The sequence below is a fragment of the Cryptomeria japonica genome, chromosome 10 (genome assembly GCF_030272615.1).
Source record: "Cryptomeria japonica chromosome 10, Sugi_1.0, whole genome shotgun sequence".
In the NCBI taxonomy this organism is placed as follows: domain Eukaryota; kingdom Viridiplantae; phylum Streptophyta; class Pinopsida; order Cupressales; family Cupressaceae; genus Cryptomeria; species Cryptomeria japonica.
This window is the reverse complement of record NC_081414.1, coordinates 397,498,937-397,515,238: the sequence shown is the minus strand read 5'-3', so window position 1 is coordinate 397,515,238 and position 16,302 is coordinate 397,498,937. Positions and strand designations below refer to the sequence as shown.

Here is a 16,302-nt window from a genome sequence, read left to right as displayed (position 1 = left end):
AAGTGGTTTTTCGGACCTTGGGACATATTTTGCAAAATCGCATTTTTTAAACATTTCACCCCAGGGCCCGAAAATGGACATTTAAAGTGTTTTTTGGAGCTAAAGAATGATTTTGCAAATTTTCACGCTTTCCAGTTTTGCCCCTAGGGTCCGAAAATGAGGATTTCAAGTGATTTTCGGACCTGGAGCTACCTTTTGCAAATTTAAAAGGATCTTACATTTTTTTCGAACCAAATGGGAAACATCGAAGTTTGAAATTTTCGCCGCAGGGTCCGAAATTTGGCCTATAAGGCAATTTTGAAAACTTACGTAAAAAAAAATTCGGACCTCAGACCAGTTTTCGCCAGATTCTAAAAATTTGGATCTTGGAGGCTTCGGAATTATAAGGCATTTGGGCAAGTTTCGCAACTTCGGCATTTTGGCCAAAAAATTCACTCCATCAGCAGGCAAAAGTCATCCTTCATTCAAATCCTACAAACATCGCGGAGACAAACCTTATGCAGTCTGCTTCATAGCTCTTTGTGCGAAGAAACGACAACTTTGGTCCTCGTGCGACCTTTAGACGCACTGCTCTTGCCTGGCGGGCTTCGCCAATTTCTGCCACCTTACGCCTATCCAAGGCGATTTTCAAAACTTCGGACAAACTCTTGGTGCTCACGCCCGAGAGCTAGACTAGCCGGGAGGATTCATCGGCTCACTTCCTTGACATCATCACTTTACGGACCAGTTGCAAACTCGCTTGAAAAGACGCGAGACACTCTGCGCGAAACTCAGCAGGGCAAAGACGAAAAGCTCAAAACAAGAAGGGGGACCCTGTCGGCGACAGGGAGTGTGTGCAACGCACAGCACAGTACCAAATTTTTACTTTATTTTACTCAATTTTATGCACTTCAACACGCAATTTTGTTGGTATTGGTAATTTTGCCCACTCCTCTTGCTATACTACATCTTGTCTACTTATGATTCTACCAATTAGCACTATCTAGATGATTTGTGTGTGTATTACATCAACTCCCTTGAATAACAAAAGCGATGTCCACAAATTTGAGATAAAGATACTTTATATTGTAGTTGGAAAACTCAAACTCAGCAATTACTCCATAGGCCCAAAAAATTTAAAAAGTTGGGACTCAGAAAAAACTCAACAATAACTCAACAAATTTATCAAACATTTGAAAATACATATAAATTTTTAAACATTCTTCAGAAACACATTATTGCATTTATAGCACGTTACTAATTCCCATCATATATAAATTGTAGTATAATACATACCATAGATAAATTATGAGTTCAACCTTTTGAGTACACATAAACTTCAACCTTCAATATCAATAAAAATTATAAATCATAAATTTTATCTACAATCAAAGCTCAAAAGAGTCTGTTGTTGCTATGTGGGTGTTGCGGAAGTGGATGGTATAGCTGCAATATCTTCAACAGATGCCTCATCCATATTGATAGGATCAAGTTGTATATGCAACTGTGAAAATCAGATTCACTGGTTAAATACTTCATTTATTAATCTGAGGAAAGGTTACATTTATATAAATTACAAAAACACTGTAGTTATTAAATAAGCTATCTACTTCTAACTACTTGCTACTGTAGACATAATAAATACAACATTGACCATTAACAATATAAGAAATTATTATTCTAACACCCTCCCTTAATGGTCAATCCGGAGAGTTTGATATACAGATTAGTGTCAGAGGGACTACGCTGAAAACCATATTCAACCAAATACTGATCAATCTTGAAATACGAAGCCCGAGGGGCTTGCTTCAGGCCATAGAGGGCTTTTACCAATCTACAAACCTGTTGTTCCTTACCAGGAACCTTGAAGCCAGGAGGTTGAGTCATATAAACTTCTTGCAAGTCACCATTGAGGAATGCACTCTTAACATCCATCTGGTGAAGTTTCCATTAAAACTAAGCTGCAATGGCGAGAAGAAGACGAATAGCGCTCATCTTGGTAGTAGGAGCAAAAGTCTCCTTGTAGTCAATGCCCTCCCGCTGTGTAAAACCCCGAGCAACCAATCTGGCCTTGTACTTATCTAAAGTACCATCTGCATGATACTTGACTTTGTAAACCCAATTACAGCTGATAGGTTTCTTCCCAAGAGGTGGATCAAAAAGAACCCAAGTGTTATTCTTCAGAGGACTATGGTATTCTGTCTCCATAGCCTTTTCCCACTTAGGAATGCCTTTAGCCTCGGAATATGTCTGGGGCTCATGGATGTTGTGGATGTTGGCCATAAGTGCAAAGTTGACTATATTTTGTTGTTTTCAATTACAACGAACTGATCTATCCTCAAGAAGTTCATCATCAGGAAGATCTATTGTCTTGGCCCACCATTTAGGCCTGAGGGTAGAACTACCAACATCTGGCATTGGAGGAACAACATCCCCTGGAGTTGCCGGAACAAAGTCATCTGGATGCGAATCCTATGGAAAATCAGGTGGTGCTAGATTAGTAGATTCCTCATCTTCAGAGTCAAAATGCTCTGAAGACCTCCCATCATGGGAACCAAGAGGAAGACGAACACCAACATCAAAAATCTTCATAGACGAAGTTGTAGGACTAGGAATAGTAGGAGGCATGAATGGACCAGTAGTCTCATCAACCACAACATCATGACTGAAAATGAGACGATCTGTCTCCACATCAATCAACCTGTAGGCCTTGTGGTTGTCGTTGTAACCAGTAAACATAAGGGTTTGGGTCTTTGAGTCCAACTTAGCACATTTGGCATCCGGAATCCATACATGAGTGGTAGAACCGAAGACTTTCAAAAGGCTTCTTCAGGAGTCATCTTCTTAACGGCATGTGTCAGTGACCGATTCAGAAGGTGGACTGCAGTGTAGACTGCTTCAGCCCAGTATTTCTTGGGAACATTGTGATGCTCTATCATAGAACAAGCCATTTCAGTAATGGTGTGATTTCTACATTCAACTACACCATTCTGCTAAGGCGTGTATGGTGTGGTGAGTTTGTGTTTAATGCCATGTCTAGCACAAAATGTAGAGAAGTCATTGGAACAAAACTCCCCCCCCATTATTTGACCTTAGAGTGACAATCTGAGAACCGGATTCTTTTTCAACAAATAACAAGAAGTACCTGCAACCAGTAACAAATGGAGTGTTCATTGGCCCACAGACATCAGCGTGAACCAACTGAAGGACCTTGGAGGCTCGCCAAGAATCACCATCTGAGAATGGTGTACGATGTTGCTTCCCAGCTTGACAGGCTCCACAAACTCCATGATTTTAAGGTTGGATCTCAGGTAGACCAATAACCAAACCCTCCCGATATAACTGAGAGAGATAGTGCACATTTAAGTGCCCATAACGTTGATGCCAAAGTGTCCTGATGGATGTACTCCTAGCAACCAAAGCGTGCTCCTAAATCGGCAAGTCTATACAAACCATGATCCTCAAGTCCCATAGCAATTGTAGTACGAGTCTCTCTCTCAACAATGTTGCAGATGGACGAACTAAATACAACATCTAATTGAGGAAAATATGATCTGACTGACGGAGAGAAGATTATGTTCCATGCCTAGAACATAGTAGACATCAAGAAAAATTAAATTTCTACCTCCTGAGTGAATCTGGACAGTGCCCTTACCAGCAACTGTGTACTCTTCTCCTCGAAAATTACTGAATCTGAGAATGGTTCAAATTTTGTGAACCAATCATGACGATGAGTAAAGTGTCGCGAAGCTCCTGAATCAATATACCAGGCAGAAGAGTGGACTGGATTTGTTGTTCTCTTGGCCATAAAAGCATAGAATGCAGATTCTTTCTGCTCAGAGTATTTGGCGACATTTTCTTTCTGTTGAGACCCTCCCTGCTTCTTCTGTTCAGAAGCCAAACGAATTCGACACTCGGCCTTCATGTGACCAAACTTATGACAATAATTGCACTAAACGTTCTTCTTCTTCTTGCTGTCCTGAGAAGAACCAGAGCCTTTCAGCTGAGAAGATGGAGCCTTCCCTTTGTTCTTAGCAGAAGATTTGGCAGAGAATGCTTGCTCGATGGAGGTGGAACTGGTACTGCTTCCAAACTGCTGGCACCACCAATCTTGTTGTAAAAGCTTGTTACAAAGATCGGAAACTTCAAGTCGACGTCAATGGAAGTGATATAGAGCGTTTCGATGAAATGCTCATAAGATTTGGGCAAACTCTTTAGAGTGATGACGACCATGTCCTCTTCCTCCATTGTGCGACCAATCGCCTCAAGTTGGTCACGGATGTCCTTGATCTTCATCAAGTGATCCTGCAGAGGTGTCCTCTCGTCCATCATAATCAAAAAGAGCACATTCTTCAGAAAGAATGCTCTGCTCTTGTCAGAAGTTTCATGGAGACTCTTCAAATGGTCCCATATCTCCTTTGTTGTTTTGTCGAACGCTACTTGAGGTAGCTACTCATCGGTGACAGAGAGTTTAATAAGCATGATAGCTTTACGGTTGCGCTCATCCCATTTGTCCTGATCATTTCCAGCAATGGTTGGACGTTGAGACGTGCCCAAAACAACTGCATCAAGACATCGGTAGTCAAAAATGATCAGCATACGCTGCTTCCAAGTGTTGTAGTTGCGGCCATTGAATTTTTGGCTGCCTTAAAGCATTATATTTGTCAAAGACGCCATCATGTACCCCAAGGTCGAACTGGTGAAGGCACGAATTCCAAGAGTCTAAAACCAGCAGATGAAAACACAGGGTTTTAAAAAAATTTGCAAGTCTGATTCAAAGGCAGAAACTGAAACCCTAGCACAATTTTCGAGGTAAAATTTCCGACTGACCCAAAAAAATCCAACAAAGACCTAAAAGAGCTCTCGAAAAACCCACAAGGAATTTGTAATCAGAATAATTTTTCAACTGAAGGGTCAAATCCACGGGTTCAAAAACCAACGCACAGAAAACGATGCACCCAGAAAAATCTGAAGGCAACCCAAATCGGATCTCGAAAACCCACAACGATTCTGCAATTGAAAAAAAAAATCAACTTGAAATGAGGGGTGAAACCCTAGCCAAAAATGCAGAACCCGTGAAAAAATTTGCAGACCCAGAAAATGAAACCCTAAGCGCAGAAAAAGTACAAAGGTTTCATGAAAACACCCTAGGCGTTGTCCAGAAGCCCTACTCGCATACTGGGTTTGTAGCAGAAAATAGAATGATTGCAAACCCTAGCTCAAGTAGACAGAAGGCCGGAAAAACGCGATGAAAAATCACAAAAAAAATGGAAAAAACTGAATAATTTTCATGACTGAAAAACAAACCGCTGGTGAAAAAAATCCGCAGGTCGAGGCAGAAGCACAGGCGACGCAAGCGTTTTTTTCAGAGCTGTGAAATAAAAAAGCGAAAAGGAATAAAAACACGAAAAAAAAAACACCTTTGCGCAGAGGAAACAAGGCACATGGGAACAGGAGCGTCGTGCATCACAAGAATCGCGTGGTAAAAAGGGAGCAGGTCGCGAAAATAAATTTCCGCGATTTAGCAAAAAAAATAGTCGCGATTTTGAGGTTTTTTTTGTCGCGATTTTTCAGACCAGAAATGGACATGGGTAGGGCAATGTAGTAACAATTAATAAATGTCCATCTTCAGATGCTGTGGCAGCAGTATGAAAGTCAAAAGATGACTGGTACAGCCTGGAGGACTGCTTCCATTAGCTGCATTCTCCTGGCCAAACAGAGCTAGTCCTGTGTTTTCCCAAAGAGATTGGAAGTAATGCTAATGAAGAGGGAAGCCCAATCATGTTATTTGCAGTTACCCTTCTCTGAAGCCCAATACTTCTACGATTTTTCTGTCTATGTGCCTTTATGTCAGCAAAGAAAACAAATGTTTTAGTTGCTGCTCTGAGGCTGATTGGTACTAGCTGTTGATTTTCCCAGGTTTTATTGGATGTATTTTAATGTATATATCTAATTCAATCTGATACTTGCATTCTTGGAATTCTATGTATTCTCAAATTGAATAACATTATACTATATATATTCCTTTGGAGAGGCATGTCCTTGAACGGACATGTCTCTCCTTTAATTATAATAATTTAATCAATATTATAATGTTTCATCAATCAATTATTAATTTAGAATAATATAATAGATTAATATTGAATATTAAATTTTATATGATTAATAATAATATAATAATATAACATAATAATATATTATTATTAATCAACATATATTATATGTATTCTAAATGATCATTCGACTCAAGCTACAAACATTAACACTCCCTCTTAGCTAGGGAGGATGATCAGACAAAATGTGTAGTGATCTCCCATGTCAACACTTATGGCCCTCACCATAGATACACAAAACATAATTAACACTCCCTCTTATCTAGGGAAGATAAAATCAATGCAAATGCATTAAGTCTAGATTAATTATGGAATAGAAAAAAATATTATCTCGCTATGATATCAGGAAGTATGGTATAAACAAGAATATCAAGGCACATGATATTCACCCTAACTCAAAAATATCATCTCATGATATTAGGAGTATTTGCATCAACCATATGATGCTCATCACAGGGGACCATAGTCTCAAGGTGTGAATTTGCCTCCGTCCGTAATTCTATCCATGATCTCTCACGTGGATTGCCTCAGTCGGCGATTCTATCCACAAGCTCTTATGTGGCTTGCCTTAAACGTTTGCTGTCAATGCTAACAGCTGATAGTTATCGGTGTGTTATCCTTGACAACCGATGACTATCAGTATAGACTAACACACCAATAACTATCGGTGACTAACATAACACTACCCGATATGCAACCCGATCTAATGCAATCTGATCTAATGCAATCCGATAATATATATTAATCGGAGTCATCATTATGTTAGATCGATATTCATCTAGATACAAGATTCATTAGATAGATGAACATGAGAAAGATGCTTAATCAATAGTTTGGTCATATGCAAATATATAATGACTATCAAGGATGATTCAATTGCTTGATGGTTTTATCATAGTTATCGATATGATAAATGATTGAATGAGAGACTTCATTTATCTCTCATTCAATCATTTATCTTACCGAAGCTATTATGCATTAACACTAGCCAGCAATCTTTCTAGGTAAAGAGTCAGCTATGTCTGAAGAGAAAAGACAGATGATGTCCCTTATAGCTATAGCCTAGGCCCTAGACTACTGAAATAAAGGAAAACTGACCATTGAGAGGGCAGAAAAGATCTTGAAAGACATAAAGGCCATGTTATACACAAGAATAAGAAGATTGTGTCAACTCAATCAAAACACAGCAACTGCAAAAGCAAGATACATAAAAGCCTAGCCACAACATAAATGAGCAAACTTATTGAATACGAGCTTGAAGAAAAATTAAAAGCAGTCAAAATATTAAAACAAGCAGGACATAAGCCAGTAAACTATTGAGAAAAGATCAATACAAAAGATTTAACACATTCAGTTATTGACCCACCAACCAGTAATTAGATTTCTTGAGAAAACAGTAGTACTAAAAAAGATCATGCTACATAATGGTCTTCACATACAAACTTCAGCACTGCCTTTAACCCAAATAGAATCTCTAAATGTTCATATTCCAGGCTTTGAACATACCTTTAGGCCCAAGAATCTTCCAACAGATGCAAAAAGATACAAAATACTCTTGTTACGGAGGCTGATAAAGACTTCTGCAGGTGTCAAACTTCCCTGATTCAATGCATCTTCACATTCTGTAACTGCAGATGACAACATAAGATTCCTAGAAGAACGAAGGAGAAATCGTCCATTCCTGCACAGAAAAACATGCATATTTAGAAGTTGTATTGAAACCAATACTTATTAAAGTAATATTGTTAATATTTATCATATAATGGTCATTTATGTACTTCAGTTAGTTTTAGTAACTTTCCTTTATTTGTTCTAGTTCTCGATCATTTCCATTATGGAAAGATCTTCATGTAATCATCTCTCTATAAGGAGTATTCCTCTCCTTAATTATTCAAACAATTACCATTTCAATACTGAATTTACATGTCTATATTTATAAAATTGGGAAATTCCAAACTGCCTCTGAGATCATCATAAACTTGACAAAGGACAACAAATCAGTCAATTATCGTGTGGCAGCAATGTCTTCCACATCTCCAGGATGCTCTCTTATGTACATCTCTTTAATGGTCACAAAAAGTTTACGATTCATCAGCCCAATACTCACAAATAAAACTGACATCGATGCTTACTTGCATGCATTCTCTTTTTGTAACTTCACCAGTTTGATCAAACCTATGATAACTCTCCGAGTCAAATGTGGTTCAAGTTTGCCGTGTTAGTAAGATTAAAGACTTTAGGAACTTCTCTTAATCAAATACCCCACCAAAAATAGTTTCAGTCAGGTCATTAGACATTTACTCCATAAAAGATGTTGAAAGATGTCTTCATCCCACTATTACAACTCTCAAAGACGTGTATTGAATATGGGAAACACATATGGGCCCAAGAAGTAGCATCAAGGAACTGTGCTAAGAGAATCTTTCCATCTCTTGACATTTGCTGGCAATTTACTGGCAATTTCATGGAATTTAACTTTAAAGCAGTCCTCAGGAATCAGGGTGATGTCCCTGGGACCTGAAAACTTTGAAGGGACATCCCTCTTTTCAAGACTGGACAACCTGCTCCATTTGGTGCTTAAAAACATAACAGTAAAATTAAAGGAAAATAACACATAACACCCCCAAACACTAAAAGGACAAGGGCCAACTTTGCAAATTCAGCACATCATATTTCCTTTATAAAATTTCAGCCAGTTTTAGTCTGTGTCACCAAGTCAGACTGGAAACTGTCCAGAAATGAGTGTGAAGCCTTTCAAATACAGGTAAGGAATTGGGTAATCCATGGAATCACACAGGGTACTATAGATCTGTCCCAGAATTGTCCAGGTACAGATTTGCGATGCCCTAGGCAATTTCACAAGGTATGCATTCACTTTTTTGACCCTCAAGTTTGACTTCTCCACTTAAAAAACTAAAATTAAACCCTAAATTGAACCTCGAAACAACACAAACAAAACAAAAAATTTAACCCATTTTGAAAAGCAAAACACACTTGCCACACTTTCATTCTTGCTTGTCAATGCACATATAGAGTTGAGATTAATCATCAAAGGTACCCATGCATATTCCCTTTTTTTACCGTGAAGTTTGACTTTTCCACTTGAAAACCTAACCTTAAACCCTAAATTGAACCTCAAAACAACTTAAAACACAAACAAAAACATTTAACCCATTTTGAAAAGCAAAATGCACTTACCACATTTCCATTTGCTTGTCATTGCACAGACAGAATTGAGATTGATCATCAAAGAACTTTCAAAGAGGTTGGATTGCTAGTGCTAGGTGTGTGAGATATTGCGCATTCAGTGCCAAGGAGATCATGGAAGAAGATTCTTGGATTAGAGGTAACTTCTTTTATTTCTGTTTCTTGCTTTTTCTTCTATGAACAAATCTTTTGTTTTGTTTTCATTCTTATATGTTACTGTATGTTACCAGGGGATGCATCCCTGGCCAAAATGGGGCTCTCCACATACCTGAAACATCTTGAGGACATGGGGACAGGTCGGGACAGGACTTTTACATTTTGACAAAAGGAAAAATTTGAATATTTGAAATTTTCTATATTTTAAATATAGAAAATATACTGCCCCTTTGTGTTTGCAGTCTCTTTGTCATTATGCATGCCTTATATGAATACTTCAAATTTTCTATATTTTAATAGCCGTCCCCGACTGTCCCCTAAAGAATGGCTCCCTCTTGTCCCTATCCCCGAAACGCTTCCCCTTGTCCCCGCTCTACCCTATGCCTGAAACGCGGGGTAACATCAACTTTAAATGAGTTATGATCTTTTTAATCTTGTTTTTATTTGATCTCAACGTCTTGTTTTCCATATCTGTTTTCATAATGATTACAACACCAGCCAATTCTAGCTCCATGGGCTAACCCCACTTCAAAACAAACCAAGATTCACTATTATGAAAGTATGTTGATATGGTAGAATTGGTTCCAAAGGATAGGGCATATGTTTGTGTTTGCAATAAGTGCTGTGTGAGATATACAAGCTCATATGGTTGGATGAAAGCCCATTTGTGTATAAATCCTGCCATGGATATCAGATTTTGCCCAAGCAAAAAGGATGTATCTTTGCCAACATCTAGAGTCTTGAAATATATCCAAGAGTAAGAGCAAGTGGAAGCAGCAATTGCCCTTATATCAGTTCATCCTTTGACAGAGAGGACATTGATCAAGGGAACCCCCTCCTACCTCATCTCCTAGTATTAAAGATGTTATGAAGAAGATCCTACTACACAAAAAAGAACAAGGCCATTGAAAAGTCATTTCAAAATGACTCCAGAGAAATTGTTGATAAACGCATTACAAGATACATCCTTACAAATGAGTTCTTTTTCAATCTTGTTCAATCACCATATTGGCAAAAAATGAGAGGCTATGCACCACCTTATTGGCAAAGGAGTTGAAACATGTAGATGATTCAAGCAGCCCATTAGATTCATGGATCGATACGGGGTGCACATTGTTTCCAATGGATGAAAGGATGCCAAAAATTGGCCCTTGATCAATATGATTGCAATCTTCCCTAAAGGGGCAATGTTTTGAAAGTAGTGGATTGTGAGGGGTAGGTGAAAGATGTGCAAGTTATTGCTAGCATCCTCATGCAAGCCATTGAGGAAGTGGGGCCTAGACTGGTTGTACAAGTTATAATGGATAGCACAAAAAATTGCAGAGCAGGTGATTTGTTGGTTGAGGCAAACCATTCACACATTTTTTCAAGACTTTGTGTTTTCCACTTGCTCAACATACCATTGCAAAAATTTGGCAAAAAAATGATTGGATCAAATAGGTGTATGATGAGGCTAAAGAGATCCAAATGTTTGTTACCAAAACACCAGATATGCTAGGAGAGTTCCAATTTTCTTGGAGAGCTCAGTTTCAGGTTTTCTTGGCATTTGTTGATCGTTTGAAGTTTGCAGTTGGCTTTCATGGTTGCAATGATGCTCTTTGTAACGTTTTGGGCCTCCTGGTTTGTTGTCCACAGTTCATGGAGGAAATTACTATTTTTACTTAGCATCTTTCTTTAGCGTCAATTCCTTCTTGGCACGTTAAATTTCAGGTTTTGATTCCTCGGCAGTGCTTTCTACAATGTGGTTTGGTTTATTAAATCATTACACTAAGTTATAAAGTTGACATTGAAATATTTACTTTAGGAAAAGGGCGACTTAGACATAAAGTTATTTTTTAGAAGTGCAAACGGCTTAGAGGGAAAATAATTTGATTTGAGTTTTTAAATCCCTATTTTTCCTCCATCTCTATATAAAAAGGGTTTTGGCTACCATTTTCACTATTCAGAGTTGCACACATACTGAGATGCTGTTGGAGTGAACATTGAGTTCTTCAAGGAGTTGATTATAGACGGAAACCTCATCAATATTCACCAGTTTTGATGGTGAAAGATCCATCCTAGCTGGTTTGGTGTTTTCACACAGGAAACAAATTCATTTTCAGAGTTGTGGGGATTTCGGGTTTCAGAAAACATGAAGGTTTTCAAAGTAAATTGATTGCAAATTTTCAGAGGCTAATAGTGATTGTTCTTTGGTAATTTTTGGAGTTGTTTAGAACAAATTGCAGGTATTTTAGAGCTAACCGTACACCCACCCAAGGCTGGTCATACCTCTCCTTTTTGGAGGCCTAGATTGATGAATTGAACTAATGGTTTTGGGCATTGCTCCAAATGATTTCTGAGTGCTAGGCGACCCTTTTGCAATTTTTTGAGATTGGCTATCAGCTTGCATTTATTTTCAAGTGAAGTCACCTCCTCCAAGCAGGCCGTACATGCACTTGATGACACGATTGGAGTTTAGGACAGATTTTTGGTGAGTTTCATGGAAGCAAACTTTTCCTAAGGTGGCGCCATGACCTGTGGGAATGATAGCAGGTGATAGTTTGCAGATTGGGTGACAAAAAAGAAGATACGAATTTTTTAAGCCTATCACCCCTACATAATCAATGCTCCTGTTTGCTGTTGCAGAGGTTCTGAGACAAGCTTAGAGACAATAGAGTGGGATGTTCTGGTTGGGAAAGGTTAGTTTAATAGTCTGGGCACATTAAGAGAGTTTTTGTGTGTTGGGAAAAGCTCATTGACCCTATTGCTCCAACCAGAGACTTACAAATGGTAATAGTGTTGGAGTAATTGGGACAATCACATAATTAATTATCTCTAATTAGGTCCCTTATTACTTTATTACACTTCAGCTAAAATTAGGAGTACTTTTTCTTTTATTAGATTGCCCTATATGTAGCATGTCTCATTCATTATGATGTGGACACTTGCAAGCTCTCTTTTAAATTTGTCCTAGGGTTTCATCTTTATGTTTTTATAAGCATTCATTGTATTCATTGTAATCTATCCAATTCATTTACAAGTTAATATCAATATCAGATTCTTTTTTCGATCAATTTATTTCTCAAGGTTGCATAGCATACAATCATGGCTTCTTCTCTTTATATGTGATAGGCATTTTGGTTGTAGGTGGTTTTGGGGAGCTGTGGAGTTCACCCTCAACTCCAACATCGTATCAGAGCACCAAGTTTGTGACTTCTTGTTTGTTTTCCAAGAGATCCAACCTAGAGCAAAATGAACATCACCCTTAGATTTAGAATGGCCAAAAACCTAAGGATCGACTGCTTTTTGTCAAGGTTTGAGCAATAGGGTTTTCTATGAGGGCACGAGATTCAAGACAAAAATCCAATGATCAACGAAAAATCTATGCACTTTTAGGCAAAACGGACCTTGTCGTTGCATCTAGTAGGCCTAGAAAACCTAAAAAATGCTTGTCCAAACGCCAATAATGGAGAGGAAAAATTGAGGTAATTTTTTGTATCTATATTTTTGTGCATTAAATTTCATAAAGATTCATATGTTTATACTAGTATCGTACAAGTGCCCTCCATCACTCCTGTGCAAGCGTTCAATTTTTTCTTCCAGCTCAAAAATTTTGTTCAAAAAAATAGTCAATTTTTTCTAATAACGGTAATTTTCTTCAAAAAATAAATAAATAAATAAAATCAAAAAAAGGGGGTGCATTTTTTTTTTCATAGGTAGTATGCCTGCACATGGAGGTCGTATGCCTGTGCAGGCATCCAACTGCATGGAGCTGCTCTCATGCAAGTGGCCATAAGGAATATTCTTTGTTCCCAAGTATATTCCTCCACAAGCATCCAAGTGGGAATATTTCATTTGAATCTTTATTTTAAAGAACCTATTTTTTTCAACAAGGCATATTCTTCCTGAAATCAGCATGACATCAATGCATATACCTTACTCTTTGCCCCTCTCCTAGCTCTAACTTTCTCGAAGAGAACTGCTTTTTTCTTTTGGCCATAACTTGGGCATACAATGCCGAAATCATGCAAACGAGATATCATTGAAAATCTGGTTTTGGGCACTTTTCAATGGAGCAGGTCTCATCTTCAGATTCTTCTGCTGGTTTCTATTATTCTCAGTCAAAGTCATATCTTCATTTTCTACTTCTGAGCTCATATCTTTTACTTAGTATCTCCGATTTTTACAATTCTTGTGACATTGGAAAAGTGATCAAAGCTCTTCAGATCCATTCGTGCACTTTTTCTAGAATCTGCCCCAGGTATATTTTATTCAATTTTTTATGTTTTCACATACTGGTTAATTACTTGGACGTTTTGGCACCTAGAAAAGATCTGTTTGCATGAGATGTCATCATTACATGTGCTTTGTGTGCACTAAGGTCACTTGGGTCTAATTTAGTCATTTGGAAGAGTTATCATGGGTTTTTATGATTTTTTATGATCATCCTGCTATTGTCATCCTGCAAAGTTTAATTATGAACCTTAGCAAAAAGGCATCTTGACACATCTCAAGTGGCTAGATCTTTTACTTTATTTGTATAGATTCGTACCTGAACCAGCCACACCAAAGGGTGGGTCAACATGGGGTATTATCATAGACAACATTGTAGAATTGATTTGTTCTAGTGTGGATCCTGACACTATGTGTGCTATACCGGACATTGATTGTCCCTACATACTTTAAATTCAACCTTGGGAGATCCATGGAGACCCTAATCTCTATCCATTCCCAAAGGATCTTCCAGTAGATTGTCTTATTCCCCTTGCACATACAAATTGATGATGATATTTTAGAGGATCTTGAGTATATCAAAGTTCTTGCACGTTTCGTTGGAATAAAGACTTGTCTTCGTGTTCCCACTCCTCATATTGAGACCCCATCTACCTCTTTTGTTGTTCTTGATAAGCTGGGCATTGGCGCATGCATGGCCCCGATTGATTCAGTACAGCATGACATTAATCTTCCAACACAGTTACTTGGGATTTGTATCTTGTAGACATATCATCCTTGTTGGTGGAGTCTCAAATTGCAAATCTACAGGATTATCTTGATGACATTCATCTCCTCTTTATTGCCAGTCACATCAGCATTGTCAACTCATTGTCATTGCCCATGGATCTTCTTCTACATCAGTCTTAACAAGTATAAAGATTAACATCATCTCATTCTCACATGAGAGCACTTGAGCAATTTTCATAGATACATGTCATTTGGATTTGATTCTTGACTCTTCCAATTTATGGGAATGGCTTCTCATATCACCAATGGATTTGTTTCTTCCTAAGGGGAGAAATATAGTTTGCAAGTAGTGAATCTTGACCTATCTTTACAAGTTTATCATTGGTACAGGAGCTACTTTATGGGGGGAATCCAGTCCTCTTTTTCTCTCCTATGGGGAAGACATCTATTCCGCTTTTGTGACAGAAGCAGTCCTTGGGGGGTCACAATGAGTCCTCCTATCTTTCTTTCACTAGTGCATTTATTGTAATTTCTCTCTTTTGAAGAAAGTTTTTTCTCATGCAATTTTCTCCTTTTCTCCAATTACGAGAGATTGTATTTGTTTGTACATGTCCTCTTCAAAAGAGAGAAAATATAATAAATGCACTAGTGAAAGAAAGATAGGACTCGTTGTGACCCCCCAAGGACTGCTTCTGTCACAAAAGCAGAATAGATGTCTTCCCCATAGAAGAGAAAAAGAGGATTGGAATCCCCCCATAAAGTAGCTCCTGTACCAATAATAAACTCCTAAAGATAGGTCAAGATTCACAAATTGCAAATTATATTTCTCCCCTTAGGAAGAAACAAATCCACATCAGGCCTTGTAGTTGGGACCCATCCATGCATTCATTCATACATCTTTGCATTCACCATTAGGTTTTGGAATAAGGGGGGTGTTGGAGTAATTGGAAAGATCACCTAATTAATTATATGTAATTAGGTCCCTTATTACTTTATTACACTTAAGCTAAACATAAGTGTTTTTTCTTTTATTAGATTGAGCTATATTTAGCAGATGTTGTCTCATTCATTATGATGAGGACATTTGTTAAGCTCTCTTTTAATCTTAACCTAGGGTTTAGATCTAGGGTTCCATCTTTATGCTTTTATAAACATTTATTGTATTCATTGTAATATATCCAATTCCTTTGTACACTAATCTCAATATCAGATTCATTTTTGCATCAATCTCTCTCTCAAGGTTGCAAAGCATACAACCATGGCTTCTTCTCTTCGGATGTGACTAGCGTTTTGGTTGCAATTGATTTCTGGGAGCTATGGGGTTGGCTATCAACTCCAACAAATGGAATATCAACTTTGGCAATAGCTGTTGAAACTTCACACTTAGGATCTGCTGCAGCAGGTCTATAATGGCTTTGCAATGCTTCTCATTCAAGATATTTTGTTGCTTTATGGTTGTTGGTTTCATTGGTTCCTTTCACAGTGCTTTCCTAGATGCATTTGGGGTTCAAATTTGTAATAGCAATTGATTGAATGAGTTTAATCACCATGATTAATTGTAACACTGGAATTTTATGTAATTGAAATCTTTTCAATGCTCATGTAAGTCAAACTTGCATGATTTCTTGTTCTTGCTTGAATACTTGTTGTGGCATCATTGGAAAAGATTCAAAATATTAGGGGGTGCCATTATAGTAAAGCAGTCCAAAAGCACACAATTTGTAGCTCAACATGTGGTATCCTTGCTAGGAGCCCCAAGCACCTAATGTGGCTTAAGGGTGTTGGTAATAAGCCGCACCTGAACCAAAGATGGGCTGGTCTTATAGGGGAAAATAGCTCAATTGGAAGAATACTCTAGCAACAAAAGGAAGGTCCATGGAAGCTCAACATGGAATCAGAGCTTGAG

The 16,302-nt window shown here is 38.0% G+C and overlaps 1 protein-coding gene across 1 annotated transcript in view; it reads right to left on the bottom strand.

Moving 5' to 3' along the window:
- The window catches only part of LOC131038544 (mediator of RNA polymerase II transcription subunit 14), an 86,246-nt gene that overhangs the window by 34,751 nt on the left and 35,193 nt on the right, over positions 1-16,302 (bottom strand). The window contains exon 4 of the mRNA XM_057971007.2: positions 7,599-7,773. Coding sequence (XP_057826990.2) covers positions 7,599-7,773 — 175 coding nt within the window. The remainder of the gene's footprint in view (positions 1-7,598; positions 7,774-16,302) is intronic.